Below are 24,514 nucleotides of genomic sequence, written 5' to 3'. Positions count from 1 at the left end.
CAGGTTAGACTCTTACATCTCCCCCCACACGTCCCCGGTCCCCTAGTGTCCTCTTCAGTGGGTTATTGGTATTTACTGTGGGGTCATGAAGGCCTCAGTTAGTCTCTTGCTTGGGGCAGGGGCGAGCTTTGGATATTCATATCTACCCAGTGGCTCTTACAATCTTTTTCTACCCCATCTTTTGCAGTGTTTCCCTGAGCCTTGGTGGGCACACAAGAAATCTGACTTAGTGTTGAGTTCTCCGTGTTGTCTGGATTTCTGCTTTGATGCCTTGAGTGACCATAGTGTTTGTCACCATCTCCCTGGAGCTGGTTGTGAGGCCAGCAGTGAGAGCGGTACTTGTGTCGCCCCTTCCTCTGCAGTGTCTCCTGGGCCCCAGCAGATGTGGTAGAGGTGACATGTCTCATGGCAGGCTGTCTTTTCTTCCTATATCTTGGATCTACCCAGTATTCTCTCCCATCTGTAAAACGAAACAGATTCACCAGCTAAGAGTGAGAGCAGCTTAGATTAAGGGGAAAGCATAGTTATTTGGCTTTTTGATGTGTATGCTGACTTTTTGGGGGGGCTTCTCTCTGTAGTCTTGACTTTCCTATCCATGAGATTCTGACTTGGTTCCCAGTACCAGATATGAGTTCTTTCCCACTTAGCAGGCCTCATGTCCAATTCCAATAGCTGTTTATTGTGGTAGTTTGAATAGATGTCCCCCAATAGATGGAGGCATTTTATTAAAGCTTCTTGGATTTTCCAGCTCCCTGGCTGGAGCAGGTGTCACTGGGGGGTGGGGCGGGTCTGAGTTACTGCCTAAGATATGCAAAGGGCCTAAGTTTTGCTGATTTCCTGAAGTGTGCTTGCCTATGCTGGTGATGGCTCTTGTCTTCTCTCTGTCTCTCTGCTTGGTCCTGTGAAAGAGGGCCAACTTCAGCCAGTATGGAATGTCCCCTCTGTCCGTAAGCTTCAGTAAATCCCTTCTTCTCATAAACTGTCTGGTCTGGAGGTTCAGCCCAGCGACAGGCGAAGCTATCAACTCTACTTACCTGCATGGGCTGTGTGCCATTACTGTGCAGGTGTGGGTTGCTTTCGGGGTGGGTGAGATCTCCTGCTTAGTCACACTGTTGGTGACCTCGCTCCCATGGGACTTTTCTAGTGCTGTGAGGGCTAACCAGGAGGGAATTGCCTTCCCTCTCAGTTTCAACATGGCCTCATCAGGCTGCATGGGCCATCAGGCTTTGCAAGTGCCTTTAACCAGCTCCCCTTCTCTCTAGGCCCCCCCCCCCACACTAGGTAAGGTCTTGCTATAGCCCAGGCTGACCTGGAATTTATTATGTAGTCTCAGAGTGGCCTTTAACTCATGGTGATCCTCCTACCTCTGTCTCCTGAGTGCTGGATTGAAGGTGTTCCCCACCACACCCAGCCCTCCAGTTGTTTAAAACTTCTGAATTTTTTTTTGAGGGGTAAGGTCTTATTTTAGCCCAGGCTGACCTGGAATTCACTGTGCAGTCTCAGGCTGGCCTCAGCTCATAGCTATCCTCCTACCTCTGTCTCCTGAGTGCTGGGATTAAAGGTATGTTCCAGGGCTAGAGAGAGAGCTTAGTGGTTAAGGCACTTGCCTGCGAAGCCTAAGGACCCATGTTCAACTCTCCAGATCCCACATAAGCCAGATGCACACAGGTGAGGCAAACACACAGTTATACGTGCCCACTAAGTTGCCCAAGTATCTGGAGTTCAATTGCAGTGGCTGAGGACCTGGTATGCCAATTCTGTCTCTCCCTCTGTCTCTCCAATAAAAAAAATTTAAGCCGGATGTGGTGGCGCATGCCTTTAATCCCAGCACTCGGAGGCCGAGGTTCAGGGCCACCCTTAGACGACAGTTAATTCCAGCTCAAACTGTACCAGAGTGAGACCCTACCTCGAAAAACAAAAAAAATTAAAAATTTTAAGAAAGTCATGTGCCACCAAGCCTGGCTTTTAAATGTTCGTTTACTTATTTGCAAGCTTGAGAGAGGAGAGAGAACACATACGTGTGCTCACGCCTGAGCCTCCAGCTACTGCAGAGGAACTCCAGAAGCATGTATGCATCCAGATTTACCTGAATACTGGGGAGTTAAACCTAGGTTGTTAGGTTTTGCACGCAAGCCCCTTAACCACTGAGCAATCTCTCCAGCCTCCCCAGTTGGTCTTACTCTGTAGTCCAGGCTGGCCTTGAACTCACAGTGGTTTTCCTGTCTCAGCAACCCAAGTGCTAGGATTCCAGGCATGAGCCACTACATCTCATTATTTTTGGTTTTCTGAGACAGGGTCTCACTGTAGCCAAGGCCGGCCCGGAACTCATGTATCAGTAAGGGGGATCTTGAGCTTCCGTCTCTCCTGCCTGCACCTCCCTCATACAAGGCGGCAGGTGGCTCTCAGCTGTTGTGGGCAGATGTGGCTGCTTTCTTAAAGTGTGTGTGGTTTCTCTGTGTGTGTATTACATATGGCATTGCGTTTTTGTAAGTAGAACTTGGCTTTACCAGTTTAATCCATTTTGTGCTTATATTAATGAATTGGTTATTATATTTAAAAAATTCACCATAGTATAAAAATAGTTGTATAATATTCCAGTGGATATCTTTACCATAGTTTACTTTAAAGTAGAAGTAATAAAATGAAATGCTGTGTATAAATCCTGCTCTGTAAATATAAGATTACAGGATAACATACTATGTTTGGTGGTCAAGAAGTAAATGGACAACTAAACATTTTGAAGTAAATGGACAACTAAACATTTTAAATATGTTTTCTTTTAGGTGCTGCGTAATGTTTTAAGAATAGGTTATAAGGAATGGTTCTGTCAGGTTTCCATGAGTTATGGTGGCTGAAACATCAACTCTACCTTGTGGGAAAAGAACTGTAAGTAAATCTCAAGGGATACTTTCCAACTACTCATGTTTTTATAAGACAAGTTATTGATTATTCTGTTATTCTTTGCTTTTGAGTAAAATATTTTATTTTTATTTATTTATTTGAGAGAGTGAGAGAGAAGCAGAGAATAGGTGTGCCAGGGCCTCCAGTCACTGCAAATGAACTCCAGATGCATTGCCACCTTGTGCATCTGGCTAACGTGGGTCCTGGCGAATAGAACCAAGGTTTTTTGGCTTTGCAGGCAAGTGCTTTAACTACTAAGCCATCTCTCCAGGACTGCCCCCCCGCCTCTTTTTTTTCTTTTTCAAGTTAGGATCTTGCTCTAGCCCAGGCTGATCTGGAATTCACTCTGTAGTCTTAGGTTGGTCTCAAACTCATGGTGATCTTCCTACTTCAGCCTTGAGGGCTGGGATTAAAGGTGTGCACCACCATGCCCGGCTTATATTCTATTATTCCTAACTGTAAAGTCTAAAAGGAGGAGTTAATATATATTAAGCATTGAAAACTTAAAACTGTTAATGAAAGGAAGAGCTCAATTTTATTTATATTGAGGTATTTTTAACAATATTTTATTTATTTATTAGAAAAAGAAAAAAAGGTGGATAGAGAATTGGTGTACCAGGGCCTCTAGCCACTGCAAATGAACTCCAGACACATGCACCAATGTACATCTTGCTTATGTGGGTACTGGGGAATCAAACCTGGGATTTTAAGCTCACAGGCAAGCGTTTTAATCGTTAAGCTATCTCTGTAGCCCAAACTGAAATATTTTTATGTATAGTCCTACCATTGCTTTATTTTATGTATTGTATAGAACATAATTTTAATTTTTTAATTTTTCAAAAGTGGCAGCACAAAAGGACATGTATATTAATAGATTACTAAGCAAAAGAGATCAAATAAAAACCACAATACAGCAAACTCAGCAAACAAGGACAGAAACCTGTTAGCCATAGGACATGTTTCAAATGACTCAAAGTCTAGTAACTGTAGACTTCAGAAGAAAAAAGTTTTCAGAAATTTTGTCAAAATAATTAGATCAGTAATAAATAACTTCTCTAGTAAAAGGGCTAGCCTGAAACTAAAAGTAACTAAAAATTAACAAAAGCAGGTTAAATGTGAATATAATTTCTTCTTTTCATTTAAAGAAAGCCCTAAAAACATCAAGTTAAACTTTCTTCAGCTTTCTGTCCCTTGTCCAGCACAGAGCAAATACCTTCCGGTGTCCACGCCAGCTTTTCCTACGTCCTAGGCATGGCAGAGAGCAACCTGACTTGAAGCAGCCTGGTGTTCTTGCTGAAGATGCGCATCAGCGTAAGTTGAGATTGATGTGTAAGACCCGCTCACCAGCAACAGGAGCTACTCGGCACTCGTCCCTACCTGCACACAAAGAACCCTCAGCGACTCCTCAGAAAAGAAAGGCATTACTCAGGAATAATGTCCGTTCAGGAGACATCAAAAGAAAACCCCTCCAAAGTTATTAAAGAAAGCGAAGGTAAGAAGTTGGAAATAGAAAGTCAAGGTTCTCAAAACCATCTGGCAAGAAAACCAGGTCCGAAGGAAGCTGTGAAGTCACCGGGTAAGTCCTCCGGTGAGACTCAGGCATCTGTGCCCGAGTTGGAAACCCGAATGAGGACCAGGTCCACAAAGGCAGCCTCCAGTGATGACAGAGCTGCTCAGTCTGTTAGTAAAAATATGGTAACTGGGAAGGGACAGCAAGAGTCTACAAACAAGAAATTATGTCTAAAAAAACTTGCACACGAAGCCCCTAAAGGAAGTGAGCAGCTTAACCGGAGATCACAAAGGCTGCAACAGTTAACAGAGTGTTGTGCAAGGTCTCTGCGAAGCAGGCAGATTAGGGGTCAGGTTCTAACCAGTAAACCCTGTTCACAACCAGTAAGACGAGAACGCTGTAACAGTACTACTCAAAGTAAACCTAGCAAAGTTAAAATCAGTCAGAAACACGTGAAAAGGAAAGCAGTGGAAATAAAGTCTGACTGTAAGGAGGCTGGGAAGCCAGTCCCTAGCGAAGGAGTGAAGTCCCCCAAAGCCAAGAAGCGCCGCGCAGAGCATCATTCGGCCGACGCCCGGAGTGTCCCAGGGTCCGAGCCGGGTCTTCAGAAGACAGCCAGAAAAGAAGAGGCGAAACCTGTGCCTGAAAATTCCGAGATTCCAAGGTCCAAAGTGGCCACGTCAGTGGTCTCTAAACAGGATGAGCTGAAGAGGTCAGTTCCTACACAAGAGGAAACTAGCACAACGCCCCCCAAACTCCCGCAGCCGCCAGTGCCTGGACACAGCGCAGAAGAGGTGGAGCGCGCAGGGAAGAGCAAGCGCGGAAGCATCCTCCAGCTCTGCGAAGAGATTGCCGGCGAGATTGAGTCGGATACTGTAGAGGTCAAAAGGGCGTCTTCGCCACGGGGAGGTGTGAAGGAGGAGGAGCCTGCAGAAGCGAGGCTGGAGGAGGCCGATGCTGAAAGACAAGTACTCCATCAGAAGGAAACGAACGGGGCTGTGCCGTGTAATCGTTTCTTCCCCAGCAGGAAAACAAAACCTGTGAAATGTATTCTCAATGGAATAAATAGCTCAGCGAAGAAGAACTCCACCTGGACTAAAATTAAACTCTCCAAATGCAACTCTGTGCAGCAAAATAAGTTAGACTCTCACGGTCCTCCTAAACTGGGCATAATAAGAACAGGATTACCACCACCAGTTTTAGAAATGCCTCATCTAGTATCTCAAAGTACATTCTTAGAGACAAAGCCACAGGATAAAAAGATAACTTGCCAGCAGGGAAAAAAGGAAGAAATTAAGTCTGAAGAAATTAAAATTCATGATGTTGGAACTGAAATTAGTAAAACCACAAATAAGGCTCCTGAAAATTGTCATTTGGATAATCATATAAAACCCTCTTTGGACCCACTGTTGGATAATCAGATGAAACCTTCTGAATCAGTACCAGATAAGGTAAGCAATTTTCATTATGGACAGTAGAGGTGCCTGAGTATTTTTTTTTTCCCCAAGACAGGGTCTCACTTTAGCCCAGACTGACCTGCAACTTGCTATGTAGTATCAGGTTGTTCTCGAATTCATGGCGATTCTCCTGCCTCTGCCTCCTGAGTGCTGGGATTAAAGGTGTGTACCTCTGTGCCCAGACTCTTGAGTATTTTTTAGTAATAAATGTTTGTAACATTTTGCCTTAAGAGTTCATATAATTATTAACACAATCACTTTTACAGAGATAGAACTTAGATGTTTGACCTCATGTGTATGCAACTCTTGTTTACTTATTTTCACCCCTCATTTTTTTTTTTTTTTGTAATAGGGAAAGCATAAACCTATGGAGTTCAAACTTTTAATTTTTACTTAATTTGTTTTTTAACATTTTATTTATTTATTTGACAGAGAAAGAGAGAGAGAATGGGCGTGCTAGGGCCTCCAACCACTGCAATTGAAGTTCCGATGTGTGCACCCCCTTGTGCATCTGGCTAACATGGGCCTTGGGGAATCGAACCTGGGTCCTTTGACTTTGCAGGCAAACACCTTAACCACTTAGCCATCTCTCCAGCCCCATCTACAGCATTTTAATGAGGTCTAGCTAAAAGGAGTGAAACAGTGGGCTTTACATAGAGTTTCACTGTATCCCTGTCTGACCTGCAGCTTACCTTGTAGCCGCAGGCTGGCCTCACCTTACTGGGGTCCTCCCAAATGCTGGCACCAATGGTGCGCCCCCCTACGACTTGCGTAACACCTTGTGTCTGGTTTATGTGGATGGCTTGGGGAATGGAACCTGGACCAGCATATTTTGCAAACAAGCACCTTAAGTGCTGACCCATCTTCTCAGCCTTCTATCCAATTATTTGTTTACTTATTTGCCAGGAGAGAGAGAATGTCTATGTACAGGCATGCTAGGGCTTTTTTTTTTTTTTTTTTTTGGCATTTTTTTTTTTCAAAAGAGTATTCTTTCTTGTGTGTGTGTGTGTACACTGATGTTTTCATAATCAGGCTTGTAATATATGCTTATTGCACGTCTCATATCATTCTTTTTATTTTTATTTATTTCCTTTTTTTGTTTTTCAAGGGTCTCACTCTAGCCTAGGCTGTCCTGGAATTCATTATGGAGTCTCAGGGTGGCCTCGAACTCAGGGCAATCCTCCTACCTCTGCCTCCCCAGTGCTGGGATTAAAGGCATGCGCCACCACACCTGGCTACATCTGAGATCATTCTAGCCACATTTAAGTATCCGGTAGTATTGTAGTGACTCTTACATTGTATAACTGTATCAACATGAAACTCAGAGGAAAGTAGCTAAACAACTGTGGAAGATAATTGTGGAAGTGGGGAGTTTTAAATTTAAATGAAGGATTAATGATTGCTGATTCTGAAAGATAGTTACTGTCATATCTATGTGACCTACTCAGTTATAAAGCTTTGTGTTGAAAATTTACTGAACATTTATTGGGGTAAGTCTCAAAACTTGTATAACAATCTTGAATCATTTCTGTTCAGAATGTCAGCTGTTTAGCATCGAAACTGAAAAACATTCCAACAGATAATGCCACTGCTGTTTCCGCTTTGATCAGTCAAACAAAAATTGATGACGGCGAGAAAAAAATTCCAGGTAATACTTTGAAAATATTATTTGGATTTCACAGTATTTCATGCCTATTTTAAAAAAGTTTTTCGCGGTAGGGTCTCACTGTGGCCCAGGCTGACCTGGAATTTACTATGTAGTCTTATGTAGTCTCTGGGAGGCCTCAAACTCACAACGATCCTCCCACCTCTACCTCCTGAGTGCTGGGATTAAAGGCGTGCACCGCCACGCCCGGCTCGAGCTGTTTTTATTACTGTTAGAGAAAACTTTCTTGTGACTAGGTCTGTTTACCCTTGGTATAGTTTTAAGCGGTGGCTGTCGTGGTCATTACCTGTTCTTTCAGGAGAGCCCCTCTGCTGATGGTTTGTTGCAGTGCCCAGGTGCTGCCTTTTGTCTACCTACCAAAAGTTCTTTTCGCTTGCGTGTTTCTTTTATTTGTTTGTTTTTTAAGGTAGGGTCTCACTCTAGCTCAGGCTGACCTGGAATTCAGTAATCATTAGGTAGTCTCAGGGTGGCCTTGAACTCATGGATTCTCCTACCTCTGCCTTCCCCGTGCTGGGATTAAAGTCATGCGCCACCCTGCCCGGCTCGCTGTGCTTGTGTCTTTTATTTTGGTTTTTACTTACTCTATAGAGAAGTATTCCTTAATGAATGGTTTAAGTTTGTGGTACCAATTTACTTCTCAGACTTTACTGTTTCAGGTTTTTAATTTAATTTTATTTATTTAAGAGATAGAGATAGAAAGTGTGGGGGGGGGGAGAATGGGCACGCCAGGGCCTCTACCCACTGCAGATGAATTCCAGATGCATGCGCCACCTTGTGTATCTGGCTTATGTGAGTACTAGGGAATCAAATCTGGGTCCTTAGGCTTCACAAGCAAGTGCCTTAACCATTAAGCCATTTCTGCTGCCCTATTTCACTTTTTTTCATTTATCTTTACTACTTTTTATTTATTTGAGAGCGATAGAGAAGGAGGCAGATAGAGAGAGAGAATGGGCGCGCCAGGGCTTCCAGCCTCTGCAAACGAACTCCAGACGCGTGCGCCCCCTTGTGCATCTGGCTCACGTGGGACCTGGGGAATTGAGCCTTGAACTGGGGTCCTTAGGCTTCACAGGCTAAGCTATCTCTCTAGCCCGTATTTCAGGTTTTTTATCTTTGCATCTTAGTGAGTCTTAGAGAATTAAGGGTTTGATCATGTTGCAATATTTGTTCTAATATTGTACAAAAGCTTTATTTTTGTAACTGTTTTTTTTTTTTTATGTTATTTGAACTGCTGTATGGGGATTTGCTCACCTATCATTTGAAGCCCCAGAGCATGTAGATATCTCTAATCCCATTAATTGGAGCAAAATACCAAGATGAGGTAATCATTGCTGTTGCCCATCACTTTTCTCGTAGTAGGGAGAGTGAGGCTAGTTGTAGCAGACACTCCAGGTTCGCTGACACGAACTTCCAGACCAGGCACGGTTATGGAGGAAGGGGTTTATTAAAGCTTACAGATCCAGGGGAAGCTCCATAATGACAGAAGAAGCTGGCCTGCCTTCACAGGACCAGACAGAGAGAGAGAGAGAAGCACAAGCCAAAACGTCAAAAGCCACACAGCACAGCACACTTCAGGAACTCCAGCTAGGCACTTTGCTTACCTTTAGATTGAAGTCTCAAACCCACCATCTTAAGATCTGCCGAGTGACTCCACCTCCAGCCAGGTGGCTGTAGATACAAACTACAAACCAATAAAACCCTGAGTAAATTGGGGGCCATCTACTCAAACTACCATAGGACTATAAGAAAAATAGGAGAAATGCAGAAAGTTCAGACATTTATTGAATTATTTATATGATTAAGATTCTAGTGACCATCATTTCTTTCCTATGGTATTATTTTCATTAGTTTCCATTTAGAGTTCAAACAGGCATTGAAACAATATCCTTTATTGCTCAGTATTGGTAATGGTTCATGCAATTAGAAGTAAACTGCTAATCTACTATTAGATCTCTTTGCAGCTCCTTAACATGAGGCACCTTTTCTGCTTCTTAGAAGAGTAATTTTTAGCTGGGCGTGGTGGCGCACGCCTTTAACCCCAGCACTCGAGAGGCGAGGTAGGAGGATTGCCATGAGTTTGAGACCACCTTGAAACTACATAGAGAATTCCAGGTCACCCTGGGCTAGTATGAAACCCTGCCTTAGAAAAACAAAAAAAGAAAAAGTTACTTCCAAGAGTGAATTTCTAAATTTATCAGATAGTTTTTATTTGGAAAACATTTGGACTGGGAAGATGGTTTAGTTGGTAGAGCGTTTGTGGTGTATGTATGAGAGCCTGAGTTTGAGTCTCCGGCCTGCACATAAAATGCTAGGTATGCACATAAAATGCTGATGAGTTCCAGAAATTCCAGTGTTGGGGAGACAGAGGCAGGAAGCTCCCTGGGACTTACTGGCTACCTACTCTAACTGATCTGGTGAGTTCCAAGTTCAAGGAGAGACCTGGACTCAAAAAGAAGTGGAGAGCAATTAAGGAAAACATCTGATATCATCCCCTGGCCTCACATGCACACATGTACACGTATGTGCACACTTGTACCCTCCTAACTACTAATGATTTCTATCATTGGATAGAGGCTATTTAAATGCTTAATATATTATCCATCTTCCTTAAATTACAGGTTCAGCTCCCAAACAGCACAGTGTACTCAATAATGAAATACCTAAGAGCAGTACAAACAGGTAAGGTCTTTGTTTCAGTTAGGTCTAAATTTAAGAAATTAAGGACAATTGTACTTAAAAATTTCCCTTAACCTTAAAAAGAGTATGTGAGTAACTGTCTATTTACTCACAAATTTCTCTTTTAAAAAATACACATATACAGCTGGGCGCCTTTAATCCCAGCACTTGGGAGGCAGGTAGGAGGATTGCTGTGAGTTCAAGGCTACCCTGAGACTACAGAGTGAATTCCAGGTCAGCCTGGGCTACAGTGGAACCCTACCTCGGAAAACCAAAAATAAATATATACACATACACACACACATATACATACACACATATAGATTTACTTATTTACAAGGAGAGAGAGAGAGAGAATAAGAATGGGTACACAAGGGTCTCTTGCTGCTGCAAATGAACTCCAGCTGCACATGCCACTTTGTACATCTGGCTTTACCTAGGTACTAGGGAATTGAACTCAGACTAAGGCAGGCAAGTGCCTTAACTATTGACCCATCTCTCCAGCTCTTTTGCTGTCTTTTTCTTTTTTTGTTTTTGTTTTTTCAAGATAGGGTCTCAATCTGGCCCAGGTTGACCTGAAATTCACTAAGCAGTTTCAGGCTGGCTTCGAACTGACAGTGATCTTCCTACCTTAGCCTCCCAAGTGCTGGGATTAAAGGTGTGTGTTCCTATGCCCAGCTCACATTTCTATTTTGGTTGCATTTTTTTTTTTCTATGCCTGAGCATATTTTCTTTCTTTTTTTCAAGTTAGGGTCTCACTCTAGCCCAGGCTGACCTGGAATTCACTATGTAGCCTCAGGGTGGCCTTGAACTCATAGTGACCCTCCTACCTTTACCTCCTGAGTGCTGGGATATTAAAGAACTGTGCCACCACGCCTGGCTGGCTCTTAGATTTTTTCCTCCACCTCTTCTGCAATGGACTCTGAGCCTTGGAAAGTGTGATAGAGATGTTTCAGTGTGAACCTTCCTCCATTAAGTCTTTTTAGTGCTGTGGTGTCTTTTGGGTCATGGCCATCTGGAAAGAGAAACTTCTCTAACCAAAAGTGAGAGTAGCCTTAATATATGGGTTTGAACATTAAGTAAAGTGCTTACGGGGCAGTGTGGTAAGCATAGTACATTTAGCCAGACAAGAGCAGGCATGACATTCCTAATACTCATGACCTCACCTACCATAGGCTTTTTTTAAAAAAAAATTTATTGATTTATTTGAGAGCAATAGACACAGAGAGAAAGACAGATAGAGGGGGAGAGAGAGAATGGGTGCACCAGGGCTTCCAGCCTCTGCAAACGAACTCCAGACACGTGCGCCCCCTTGTGCATCTGGCTAACGTGGGACCTGGGGATCCGAGCCTTGAACCAGGGTCCTTAGGCTTCACAGGCAAGCTCTTAACCGCTAAGCCATCTCTTCAGCCCCCATAGGCTTTTGATAAGGTTTTCAGTACCAGACATGTATTCCCTCCCATAGAGCAAGGTCTCCAGCCCAGTTACAGAGCAGTTGGTTTCCCCCATAACAGACATGCCACTAACGTGCCCATTTGGTCATTTGGCCTAGCTGCCAAACGTAAGCTTGCAATGTCCACTGTTTTCACCACTGATGCCTTCTGTCTCCCATAGGGCTGCATGCAGTGCAGCTTTTTCCAGCTTTCTGCCAGCTGGTCTCTTGGGAAAAGGTTTTCAGTCATCCTCAGTTTGATTTCTCAGTGACCTTGGCAGCCCAGGCATGTGGAGTCTTCAGCAATAGGGTCTTATCATCCATTCCTGTTGGGAAACCAAGTGCCTTGACAATAGCCTAGCAAATTATAATCTTGAACTCCTGTCCTGGTTTTACTCCCTCCACCTCCAAAGTGCTGGGATATAGAGATGTACCTGTCCCCCCCTCCCCCCCCCCCGGCCCAGATAGGCTCACACTCTAGCCCTTGGCTGACCTGGAATTCACTATGTAGTCTCAGGGTGGTCTTGAACTCATAGTGATCCTTCTACCTCTACCTCCTGAGTGCTGGGATTAAAGGCGTGCACCCCCATGCTCAGGGTTTTTTTTTTCCTCCTCCTTTTTTTTTTTTTTTTTTTTTCTAGGTAGGGTCTCATCCTAATCTAGGCTGACCTAGAGTTCACTCTGTAGACATAGAGTGGCCTCAAACTTACTGCTGTCCTCCTACCTCAGCCTCCCAAGTGCTGGGATTAAAAGCGTGTGCCACCACGTCTAGCTGTTTTGAGTTTTATAATTTCCTGGTTTAATTTTTTGATGCTGGGCATTGAACTCAGTGTCTTATGCACTGAGCTATAGACCCAAAACAACCCTTGATTTTTTAATTTAATTTAATTTTTTTATTTCAAGGGTAGGGTTTCTCTCTAGCCCAGGCTGGCTGACCTGGAATTCACTATGTAGTCTCAGGCTGGCCTCGAACTCAGAGTGATCCTCCTACGTCTGCCTCCTGAGTGCTGGGATTAAAGGTGTGCATCACCACGCCCTGCTCAACCCTTGATTTTTTAAATATACCTTATTTATTTATGTATTTATTTGAGAGAGAGAGAGAAAGAGACAGAACAAGAATGGACGCACCAGGATCTCCAGCCACTGCAAATGAACTCTAGATGCATGTGCCATTTTGTGCATCTGGCTTACATGGGACCTGGAGAGTCAAACTGGGGTCCTTTGGCTTTGCTGGCAAGCGCCTTAACTGCTAAGCCATCTCTCCAGCCCAACCCTTGAGTTTATTTTTTTTTTAATTTATTTTAATTTATTTGCAAGCACACAGAGAAAGAGATAATGAAGAGAGACGGACAGAGAGAGAATGGGCATGCCAGGGCCTCCAGCCACTGCAAACAAACTCCAGACGCGTGCGCCCCCTTGTGCATCTGGCTAATGTGGGTCCTGGGGAATCGAGCCTCAAACCGGGGTCCTTAGGCTTCACAGGCAAGCGCTTAACCGCTAAGCCATCTCTCCAGCCCACCTTTGAGTTTTTATAAGAGATTATCCTTTTCTCCTTGAAGTTGAAATGTGTTCTAGTTGTAATAGAAAATGTAGTTTTTTCCTCAGTGATTTGAATTTATATATAACATTTAATAGTTTTTTCTTTTTTTTTTTTTTTTTTTTTTCTTCTTTTAAGGGATCCCCCACCAAATCATTCTCAGCCTAAGTGTAATTCTCATTTGGAGATAACAATTCCAAAAGACTTGAAACTAAAAGAATCAGAGAAAGCTGATGAAAACCAGCTGGTCATAGTAAGTATACAATTTGACTCTTGGTTAATAAGACTCTATTTATGAAAGGTGTTGTACTATGAATTTATTTCTTTTTTGGGAAAGATATTTTGGTCTTATTAAAGTCTCATCTATCCCAAATAAATAGTCTGTCCTGTAATAAATAATGATAATTCAGTTTCCTTTAGTTTTATTTATGATATTTTTTCCCCCTATCTGTTACTTTCTTTGATATTCATTTGATCACTAGTTATTAAATCAGTAGTTGATTTAATTATTAAAGTAGCTTGGATATTAATACATAAAATTATTTAGCATTTGTGGCAGTAACATTTTATAGCTTTTGTTTGTTTTTTTTGGACATAAGGTCTCACTCTTGCCCATGCTGACCTGGGATTAAAGATGTGCACCACCACACCTGGCTAATTTATTTATTTCTTTATTAGAGAATAACAGAAAGAGAGAGAGGGAGAGAAAGAATGAGTACGCCAGAGCCTCTAGCCACTGCAAACGAACTCCAGATGCGTGTGCCCCCTTGTGCATCTGGCTTATGTGGGTCCTGGGGAATCGAACTTCAAACTGGAGTGTTTAGGCTTCACAGGCATGTGCTTAACTGCTAAGCCATCTCTCCAGCCCACCCCTGGCTAATTTTAAAGCTGTATTTTACAATTATACAGTAAACCAAGAGTTAATTTGCAGTAGCATATAAGTGTTTGTTTTAGTTAATTTTTTTTATCACTGAGACAAAATAACCTGACAGAAGTTTGTTTAAGGGAGAAAAGGATCTGTTTTGTTTTTCGCATGCTGGAAGGAGTGGAAGGAGCTGGTCACATTAATTTAGTGTGGCCTCAGTGAGCGTAAAGGCGGTGTGATGAACGGAGTGTCGCCTGCTTGCCTGTCTTCCTCGTCTCCTCTGTTTTCACTCTCCCTCCTTCCCAGAGATGAAATTCAAGGTTTAAGTAATTCTAAATCTAGCCCCTAAGTCTTTTTTAAAATTTATTTATTTATTTGAGAGAGAGAGCCAGGTAACAAGTGAGAAAAAATAGGTATGCCAGGGCCTCTAGCCACTGCAAACGAACTCCAGAGGCATGTGCCCGCTTGTGCATCTTAGCCCCTGTGTCTTCAGACAGGCTGTCATTTCTTCTATCAGAGACTCACTATGTCAGAGTTGTCTAAAAGTGTTTCAGATGCTGTAGAAAGGAAAACTCATTTCAGCCATGCTGCTGTGACCAAGATCAAGTCAGTGTTGTGGTGAATTTGATTAAACAGCCACTAGTACGGGCGTGATGGGGCACGCACGCCTTTAATCCCAGCACTCAGGAGGCAGAGGTAGGTGGATTGCTGTGAGTTTGAGACTACGTAGTGAATTCCAGGTCAGCCTCGGCTAGAATGAGGTCCTACCTCACCAAAAAAAAAAAAAAAAAAAGAAAAAAAAAAGAAAGAAAACTTGAGATGTGCTGTAAAATATAGAAAACACATACATACTATTTTCAATACTTTTTTTTTCCTCAAAAAAATAGGTGTCTAACTAGAAGATTTTTAAAAGCATACTGAATACAGGCTGGATAGATGGTTTAGTGGTTAAGAGCTTGCCTGTGAAGTCTAAGGACCCTGGTTCAAGGCTCAGTTCCCTAAGACCCACGTTAGCCAGATGCACAATGGGCACATGCTTCTGGAGTTCATTTGCAGTGTCTGGAAGTCCTGGTGCACCCATTCTCTCACTCTCTTTCTCTGCCTCTTTCTCTTTCTGTTGCTCTCAAATGAATAAATAAAAATAAACAAAAAAATTAAAAATACTGAATACATGTTGAAATTACAGTACTTATGATATATTTTGTTGAATAAATTTATTTGTTTGTTTATGAGAGAGGCAGATAGATAGAATGGATGGGTCAGGGTCTCTAGCCACTCCAAATGAGCTCCAGATGCATGTGCCACCTTCTGCATCTGGCTTTTACTTGGGTCCTGGGACATCAAATACTTAGGTTTTGGAGGCAAGCACCTTAACTGCTAAGCCATCTCTCCAGCCCCTGGCCTGGAAGTCTTGATCCTCTTGCCTTAGCCTCCCAAGGTTATAGGTATGTGTCAGTCACTAATTCCCAGTAGCTGCTGTTGTTTTTTAATGCATGTGCTTTTAAATTACATATGTTCCAGTTATATTTACTAAATTAAAGCTTTAAAATATGAGACAGAAGCTAGGTGTGGTGGTGCACGCCTTTAATCCCAGCACTCAGAAGCAGAGGTACATGGATCACAGTGAGTTTGGGGCCAGCCTGAGACAATATAGTGAATTCCAGGTCAGCCTGAGCTACAGTCATACCCTACCTCGAAAGACCAAAGAAAAAGAAAAAAAAAATAGATATATGTGACAGATACTAGTAATTTTTCCTATTTATCAGTGAGAGATGGAGATGGAAGTACTCTTATTACTTTGAAAACTGACTGCTCAAAAAGATACTTATATTTTATGTTCATCATTCACAATAGCCAAATGATGGAAGCAAGCCAACTGATGGGTAAATGTATAGATGAAATGTTTATTCGCCCTTATAGAGGAAATCCTGGCACTTGCTACAGTGTGGATGCACCTTGAGAACCTGATATTCAAGGAAATAAGTCAGTCATATAACAAATTTCACTTACATGAAGTGCTAAGAAAGTAGAAAAGTAGAATGGTGGTTGCTATGGCTGGGGAGGGATGAGAGAATGAAACGTTACTGCTTGATGAGTTTCAGTTTTGTTTTTTTTCTTCGAGGTAGGGTCTCACTAGCCCAAGCTGACCTGGAATTCACTCTGTATTCTTAGGTAGCCTCAGACTTACAGTGATCCTCCTACCTCTGCCTCCAGAGTGCTGGGGTTAAAGGCCTGCACCACCATGCCCTGCCTACTTATATACATTTTTAGTTACCATTTTACTTCTTTTTGTTCTTTGACCCTATTTAAATTGCACTAGTGATGTTGTTATCTAAAATCTTGTTCTGAAATTTTCAGCACTTAGGTTAGTTCACATTACACAATTAAAGAATTGAAGGAATAATTTTTTTATTTTGTTTTGTTTTTTGGCTTTTTGAGGTAGAGTCTCACTCTAGCACAGTCTGACCTGGAAACCTGGAATTCATTCTGTAGTCTCAGGGTGGCCTTAAACTCACTGTGATCCTCCTACCTCTGCCTCCCGAGTGCTGGGATTAAAGGTGTGCGCACCACGCCAGGCTCTAACATGTTAATTTTTGTAACCAACATGAAATGTTACCCACACATTAAACAGTTCTCATTTTATGTTCACATTCTAGCCTTGAGGCTTATGTTCTGGAATACTGCTTTGACGGGGAAGAAAACTTTTTATTTTTATTTTTTTATATATAGGACGCAGGACAAAAAAGGTTTGGAGCAGTGTCTTGTAATATCTGTGGAATGCTTTATACAGCTTCAAATCCAGAGGATGAAACCCAGCACCTGCTTTTCCATAACCAGTTTATAAGTGCTGTGAAGTATGTGGTACGTAGAATTTTCATATTCTGTCTAACATGTAGAGGTCAGGTAATAAGGACAACTTCTTAATGGAATGAATTGCCAAATTTCTTGAACCTTCTGGTTTTAGGGAGCAATGATATATACAAAGCACACGTTTTCTCTCCTGGCTTGCTGTAAAACACAGCCAACTGTCAAAACCAGGCTATTCTGACATGTTCATTCTGTGGGATTTTTCATTTAGATTGTACTTTTTCAAAAAGTTACTGGACCTTTTCTAAGTCTGCTGTTTAGCTTGCATGTGTTTTCTAAAGCTTCCCTTTGAGTTTAACAATTACTGTGGATAAATATATATTAAATATTCATATAGTTTAGTGCCACTTTATGTTTGGTGATTGATAGTATTTTATCAAATAGGTAGTTTTGGGGATTTCCTTTCTCTTTATTTTTTGCTATTATAATAGCTTTTCTTACTAAAGCTACAAAAGAAAAATTCTGGTCTACTAGAAACCAATCCCATAAGGTAAATATGGTTCAATACAATATATATTTTCATACAAAATACATTTTTAATATAAATGCATTTGAAACATAAGTGGAATATTTAATATTTGCTTCTGGAAAATATAAAAGTTTTAACAGTTTTCAACCATTTCAGATATTTTATAAAATGGTAATTGAGTGTAATTCCTGCTTACCCATATCTGAAATGATATTTTTCTATACATGTTACCTTCAGTACTGTACACTCACATTAACAAGACCTCCAGGATATCTGAACTGAGATCACCAATCCATTTCATTTGGGCCTTTAAGTAGGTACTAGACACTGAATTTACTTAAAGATCTTTATTGGCCTCAGTTAAATTCATGTTCTTAGCTGTGGTTGGATGGTTATTTTCATGCTTTCATGGTTGAACATTCATCACTCATCAGTTACTCCTCCCCAGGGTAGGTAAGGGTTTATTTTGTTGTTCCCTACTCTGTCCATTCTTTATATTTCTTATTAATCCTAAATTTTCCACACATAATCCCTCTCACCACTTTACTAAGTAAACTATGTATGTGAATATAGGCTGTAGGTAGATGATTTATTTATCCTTTGAAATTTATACTCTGTCACCTTGATTTTTACATATAGAAAGAAAATGTTCCTATTAAGTGGTTAAATTATAGAATATGTAGGGGCAAAGATATTTGTTTACCTTTATACACCAATATAATAAAAGTCCTTTCTATTTAATTTATATCCAAATGTCATGATTATTTAATTTAAAATTATTAGAATATTGCCTTTAAATACTTACTCTTCACTTTAAGGAAAATCCTGATTTCTAGGCTAGAGAGATGGCTTAGTAGTTAAGGCGCATGTCTGCAAAGCCTAAGGACCCAGGTTCCATTCTCCAGGTCCCAAGACAGCCAGATGCACAAGGTGACATAGGTGTCTGGAGTTGGTTTGCTGTGGATGCCCTGGCGTGATCCTCCCCCTCCCCGCTCTAATAAATAAAAATAAATCCTTTTTAGAAAAAAAAAGAAAGTTCCTGATTTCTAAGGGGAACAGTAAGGGAATAGATGCTATACCTAACTGAAGATACTAGAGGAAGTTGACATATTAAAGTATAACCTGCCATGCGTGGTGGCACACACCTTTAATCCCAGCACTTTGGGAGGCAGAGGTAGGAGGATCACCATGAGTTTGAGACCTCCCTGAGATGACACAGTGAATTCCAGGTCAGCCTGGGCTAGAGTGAGGCCCTACCTCAAAAAAAAAACAAAAAAGTAAAATAAAACAGTATAATCACCGCCTTCTAAACACTTTCTGAATGTCTGCAAAGCTTAAGTGCACTGAGAAAGATTGCCTTCTACTCTAGCCAGTCTACCACACTTCTTCCTAGATGGGACAGAGTTAGTAGTTTCTTCATTTTGAAAAGAGCTCAAGAGAAGGAATTGAATTTAGCAGTTGGTCAGACTTTAGTAACATCAAGGCCGATGTTTTCAATTTTTGCTGTTTTCAAATGTGGATCTTCATGGCATAGGGTATAGACTTTCAAAACATTATTATTCTTTTATAATATATACAGAGAGGATAAAAATTTAACTGCCTTGGCATTCTGTTATAATTGCAGCTCTAACTCATGGTTGCTGGGGCATGGGGTCATGTTTTTCAGTGGTTTATCACTGGTCAGTTCTCCAGACTCCAGCAAATAACCACCCTACCCGGGCTCATGCCAGTGACTGTAATCAACTGAGTAGGTCAAACAAATAAAATAAAATAAATTAAATTAATAAAAGAACATCAAAGTAAGTAGGGGGCTAATTGGAAAGAAGATGGAAGCTTAGCAAGGCCAGGAGGGAGCTAAGGGGATAGAATGGGGGCTGAATATAATCAAAATACATTCTGTAAATAAAATTGTCGAAAGAAAATAAATATTAAAAGTATACTAGAGAATTTTACGCAGAGCTGACATAATCTGATGATGTACATTTCTTTCCTTTTTTTTTTTTTTTTTTTTTTTTTTTGGTGGTTTTTTGAGGTAGAGTCATACTCTAGTCCAGGCTGAGCTGTAATTTAGTCTCAGGGTGGCCTCAAACTCACAGTGATCCTCTTACCTCTATCTCCCGAGTGCTGGGATTACAAAGACGTGCACTACCATGCCCAGCGGGTATGTTCTCTTTACATTTTCTTGTGATGTACATGTTGAAAAGATGCCTGTGAGCACCATGGAAAATCAAGCACCAGAAGAATGCCATGGGTTTGGAAAGCACTCACCCTCAAGAAAGCAGGCAGAAGCGGGGGGAAATGCCATACGTAGAAGCCTAGTAGTAGAGAGGAGTGGAGCCTTTGAATGATGATTCCTCAACTTTCTGTATTTCACACTTCCAGATCTTTCTTTTTCTCTTCCCATCTTTTGATTCTTCCCCTTCATTGCATTGTGGACTTAGAACATTCTTTATAGAAGTATGGGATGGAGCAATACTTCCAAATGTTAGAGAGAAATTTTAAAGTTTTATATTTATTTATTTATTTGAGAGTCAGAGAGAGAGGTAGACAGAGAGAATGGGCGTGCCAGGGCCTCCAGCCAATGCAAGCGAACTTCAGATGCATGCGCCCCCCTTGTGGATCTGGCTTACGTGTGTCCTGGGGAATCAAACCTGGATCCTTTGGCTTTGCAGGCAAATGTCTTAACTGCTAAGCCACCCCTCTAGCCCAGTGTTTTGTGGTTTTTTTTTTTGTTGTTGTTGTTTTGTTTTTTGAGGTAGGGTCTCACTCTGGCCCAGGCTGACCTGGAATTAACTCTGTCATCTCAGGGTGGCCTTGAACTCATGGCAATCCTCCTACCTCTGCCTCCCAAGTGCTGGGATTAAAGGCGTGTGCCACCATGCCTGGCTCAGCCCAGTGTTTTTATGTGTGTGTGTGTGTGTGTGTGTGTGTGTATTTTTTGATTGTTTGTATTTTGATTTTTTTTATTTTTTTAAAAATTATTTATTTATTTATTTATTTGAGAGCGACAGACACAGAGAGAAAGACAGAGAGAGAGAGAGAGAGAGAGAGAGAATGGGTGCGCCAGGGCTTCCAGCCTCTGCAAACGAACTCCAGACGCGTGCGCCCCCTTGTGCATCTGGCTAACGTGGGACCTGGGGAACCGAGCCTTGAACCAGGGTCCTTAGGCTTCACAGGCAAGCGCTTAACCGCTAAGCCATCTCTCCAGCCCTGTTTTTTGATTTTTTGAGGTAGGGTCTCACTCTAGCCCAGGCTGACCTGGAATTCACTATGTAGTCTCAGGGTGGCCTCAAACTCACGGCGATCCTCCTACCTCTGCCTCCCAAGTGCTGGGATTAAAGGTGTGCGCCACCACGCCTGGCCAGTGTTTATATTTTTAAAGAGTAGTGAGTAGTGAGTTGTGACTTACAGAATGGAACATAAAAATGTCTCCCATCTGTTTTTCCTAGAAATGGTACATTGTTCACTCACCTTCTTAAGCTGAAAACCTCAGAATAGTCTTTCAAAAAAAGTATATAAATGGTGTGTGTATGTATGTATACACACACACACACACACACACACACACTATCTATCTAACCATATATCTGTATGTCCATACATACATGCATTTTTTTTTTTCTGAGGTAGTGTCTCGCTGTAGCTCAGGCTGACCTGGAATTCACTCTGTAGTCTCAGGCTGGCCTTGAACTCACAGCGATCCTCCTACCTCTGTGTCCCGAGTGCTGGGATCAAAGGTGTGCGTTGCCCAGTGCAGTTATATTTTCATTGTGTTCCTCACACTATCCGTCAAGAGCTCGTGCCTTCTCAGTAGAGACCGAGTGCTTCCACTTTCGCTATTCACGGGAGTCTGGGTCACTCAGCGTGCCTAAAGCGCATGTCTCCCCATTCTCCAGCAACCTGTAGCTGCCAGTCGCTACTCTGGGTGGGGCAGTGTCTCGCAGACACCTCCTCTTCCCACGGTAGAACACCAGCGGCTCAGCCCTTTGCCGGAAACCACAGCTGCTGTGAGAAAACAGCTCTTGCTCCATCCTCCTCCCTGACATTCCTTTCATCCCTCCCCCCAACCTCCGATGGCTGAGAATTTCCCACACCCCCAGACTAGGATAAATCCAGGCTCCTCACTTTTGCATCGCTGCCTCTCATTCCCCAGCTTCGCCATGTGCTCTGCTTTACTTGTGTGGCTGTTTTTATCTGTCCTCAAGTACTCCAAGCACGTTTTTGTTCATTGTACCTTTTCCTGGAGTATTTCTCTCTCAGAGCTTTACACACACACTATCATTACCTTTTCATTTCAGTCTTCAAATACGTCATCTCCTCGAGATGCCCACTGTTGTGATCGGTGTTACAGCGCGTCTCTGGTGGCTCTGCTGCTCCTCAGCCGTGTGCTGACTGTCTCTTCCTTCTCTGTATAAACGTTACATAGGTTTTTGACAACCACAAAATAGTTTAGTGGGATTTTAATATTTTTATTATTTCTTTATTTGATTGAGAGAGAGAGATGCAGATAGAAAGAGAGAATGGGCACACTCCAGGGTCTCTAGCCACTGCAGATGAACTCCAGATACATGTGCCACCTTGTGCATCTAATGTTACATAGGTACTGGGGAATCAAATGCAGGTCCTTAGGCTTTGCTGGCATGTGCCTCAACTGCTGAGCCGTCTCTCCAACCTCCTGGGGGGTGGTTCTTGATTTTGACTTAACCATGAAGAAATGACCCCTTGGCAATGTTAAATCTTTTTGTCTGGTTTTGTAAGCTATTGCACATTAGATGCTTATTAAAGAATGTAGAGATTGAAATAGACACTGTCACCCTTGTCCACAAGAGCTTTTCCTTTCTCCCAAAAGTTAAGCACAGGGCTGGAGAGATGGCGTAGCGGTTAAGCGCTTGCCTGTGAAGCCTCAGGACCCCGGTTCGAGGCTCGGTTCCCCAGGTCCCACGTTAGCCAGATGCACAAGGGGGCGCACGCGTCTGGAGTTCGTTTGCAGAGGCTGGAAGCCCTGGCGCGCCCATTCTCTCTCTCTCCCTCTCTCTGTCTTTCTCTCTGTGTCTGTCGCTCTCAAATTAAAAAAAAAAAAAAAAAAGTTAAGCACAATGAGGAATTGATCTCTCGCTCTAATTAGTAACTGAGCTGGGTCAGATCAGATCAGGGTTGGCTGAAACTTCAGTTTGTTTTTTTCTGCTTTTTATTAATATTAGTTGCCATTACTAGGGCTTGAACCTATTTTGTGGGAGGGAGGAAGATAGGTGTGTCAGGGCCTTTAACCCCTGCAAACAAACTCCAGACACTTGCTCCACTTTGTGCAACTGGCTTTGTGTGGGTCCTGGAGAATTGAACTCAGGCCATCAGGCTTTTTTGCAAACAAGTGCCTCTAATCTCTGAGCCATTTTCTAGCCCTTAAAGCCCATCCCCATTTCCCTGAGGGCCCTCTTCAGTGGCTTATTGGTGTTTGCTGAGGGGATAATTAGGACCTCGGTCGGTCTGTGTAGGAGAGGGCTGGGCCTCGGATATGTGTGCTCACCCTGTGGCTCCTGCAGCCTTACTGCCTGCTCTCCCACAACTACCCCCGAGCCTTGGCAGGTCTGTTAGCAGTTTGGTTTAGTGTTGAGCTCTCTGTAGTCTCCAGATTTCTGGTGTTTTGATTCACCTCAGTGTCTCCTGCTGTCCCCTGGAGCTGGTTGTCAGGCTAGCAGTGGGAGGCATGTTCGTGTTGCTGCTTCCTCTGCAGTTTCTCCTTCGCCCTGGTAAATGTGGTAGATGTGGCATGTCTTCTGGTGGGCGCTTGGCTATCTTTTCTTTTTTTCATAAATTATTTATTTTTAATTTTTAAAAGTTCACTTTATTATTTATTTTTTGTCTGTGTATCTGTGTGTTGTGTGCGTGTATGTGTATATGTGTGTGGGTACACATGCTAGTGACAGCCAGAGGTTGACATTAGGTGTCTGCCTCAATTGCTGTCCACCTCATTTTTAAAAATATTTTATTTATTTATTTATGAAAGAGGCAGATAGAGAATGGGCGTGCCAGGACCTTTAGCCCCTGCAAACAAACTCCAGACACATGCACCCCCTTGTGCATCTGGCTTACGTGCGTCCTGGGGAATCAAACTGGAGTCCTTAGGCTTTGCAGACAGGTTAGTCTTAACGCTAAGCCATTTCACCAGCCTTTTTTTAAATTTTTTTTACTTTTTTAATTTTTAAAGGTAGGGTCTTGGTCTAGCCCAGGGTGACATGGAATATCATCTCAGGGTGGGCTTGAACTCTCAGCAATCCTCTTTCTTTTGCCTCTAGAGTGCTGGGATTAAAGGTGTGCACGTCCATGCCAGCTTCCCCTATCTTTTCTTGTCATATTGATGGATCTTGGATCTCTCCAGTATTCTCTTATCTTTTAAATTAAACGGTTTCTCCAACCATGAATGACAGCAGCTTTGATTAGGGGGGTGTGTAGTGATTTGAGAGTCATTTTGATATGTATACCTACTCTGCCTATCCAGAGAGCACAGGCAGTGTCTTTCTGGGGTCTGCAAGGCCCTGACTATAGGAACCTGAGCTGGTTCCTAGTACCACTGAGTTCTCTCCCGCTGAGTGGGCCTCTTTCCCCTCAGAGGTCAATCATTACCCCCGAGGCCGTGCCCGCTGCTGCACACGTGTGTGCTGCTTGGCTGCGGTGGCTGCGTAGCTCGTAGCATCCCCTGCTTATTTGTGCTGCTGATGACCATGATTGCTCAGGGCCTCCTAGCACTGTCCAGCACCATGAGGGGCTGCCAGGAAAGGACAAGCAGCCTGTGGTATCTTCACAGTAGGGTCTTACCTTTCAGTACTGGTAGGTAACCAAGTGCTTTGGCAATGTCCTGTCCTGTTTTGGGGACCTCATGGGTCCTCCTGACCAACTGCTCACTGTGGGGGAGCAACCCAGTTCTTTCCCTGAGGTTCACCAGCCAGAGCCCTGGCTTTAGTATTAAGCTTTCTCTGCCTTCTGTTGGGCACTTCTGTCTAGACCATCCACCCCCTGTACTGGGGGTTATAGCTTGTATACCGGTATCCAGGAGGAAGGTTCCTATTGTACTGATTCATTTTGATTTAAACTTTTTATATTGAGACATGTTGTAGTTACTTTCTCATTGCTGGGACAAA

At 42.6% G+C, this 24,514-nt stretch overlaps 1 protein-coding gene across 3 annotated transcripts in view; it reads left to right on the top strand.

The window, feature by feature from the left end:
* Esco1 (establishment of sister chromatid cohesion N-acetyltransferase 1) overlaps nucleotides 1-24,514 on the top strand; it is a 49,071-nt gene that overhangs the window by 13,307 nt on the left and 11,250 nt on the right. For 2 of the 3 annotated variants that reach the window (XM_045135235.1, XM_045135237.1), the window contains exons 4-9: nucleotides 2,784-2,886; nucleotides 4,082-5,862; nucleotides 7,405-7,516; nucleotides 10,150-10,210; nucleotides 13,315-13,429; nucleotides 16,772-16,903. In XM_045135235.1, coding sequence (XP_044991170.1) covers nucleotides 4,336-5,862; nucleotides 7,405-7,516; nucleotides 10,150-10,210; nucleotides 13,315-13,429; nucleotides 16,772-16,903 — 1,947 coding nt within the window. In that variant the 5' untranslated portion in view covers nucleotides 2,784-2,886; nucleotides 4,082-4,335. The remainder of the gene's footprint in view (nucleotides 1-2,783; nucleotides 2,887-4,081; nucleotides 5,863-7,404; nucleotides 7,517-10,149; nucleotides 10,211-13,314; nucleotides 13,430-16,771; nucleotides 16,904-24,514) is intronic. The other variant, XM_045135238.1, reaches the window with a different exon arrangement.

This window comes from Jaculus jaculus, chromosome 15 (genome assembly GCF_020740685.1).
Source record: "Jaculus jaculus isolate mJacJac1 chromosome 15, mJacJac1.mat.Y.cur, whole genome shotgun sequence".
In the NCBI taxonomy this organism is placed as follows: Eukaryota; Metazoa; Chordata; class Mammalia; order Rodentia; family Dipodidae; genus Jaculus; species Jaculus jaculus.
Note: the sequence above shows the minus strand (reverse complement) of the source record. Positions and strands in the feature narration are given on the sequence as shown.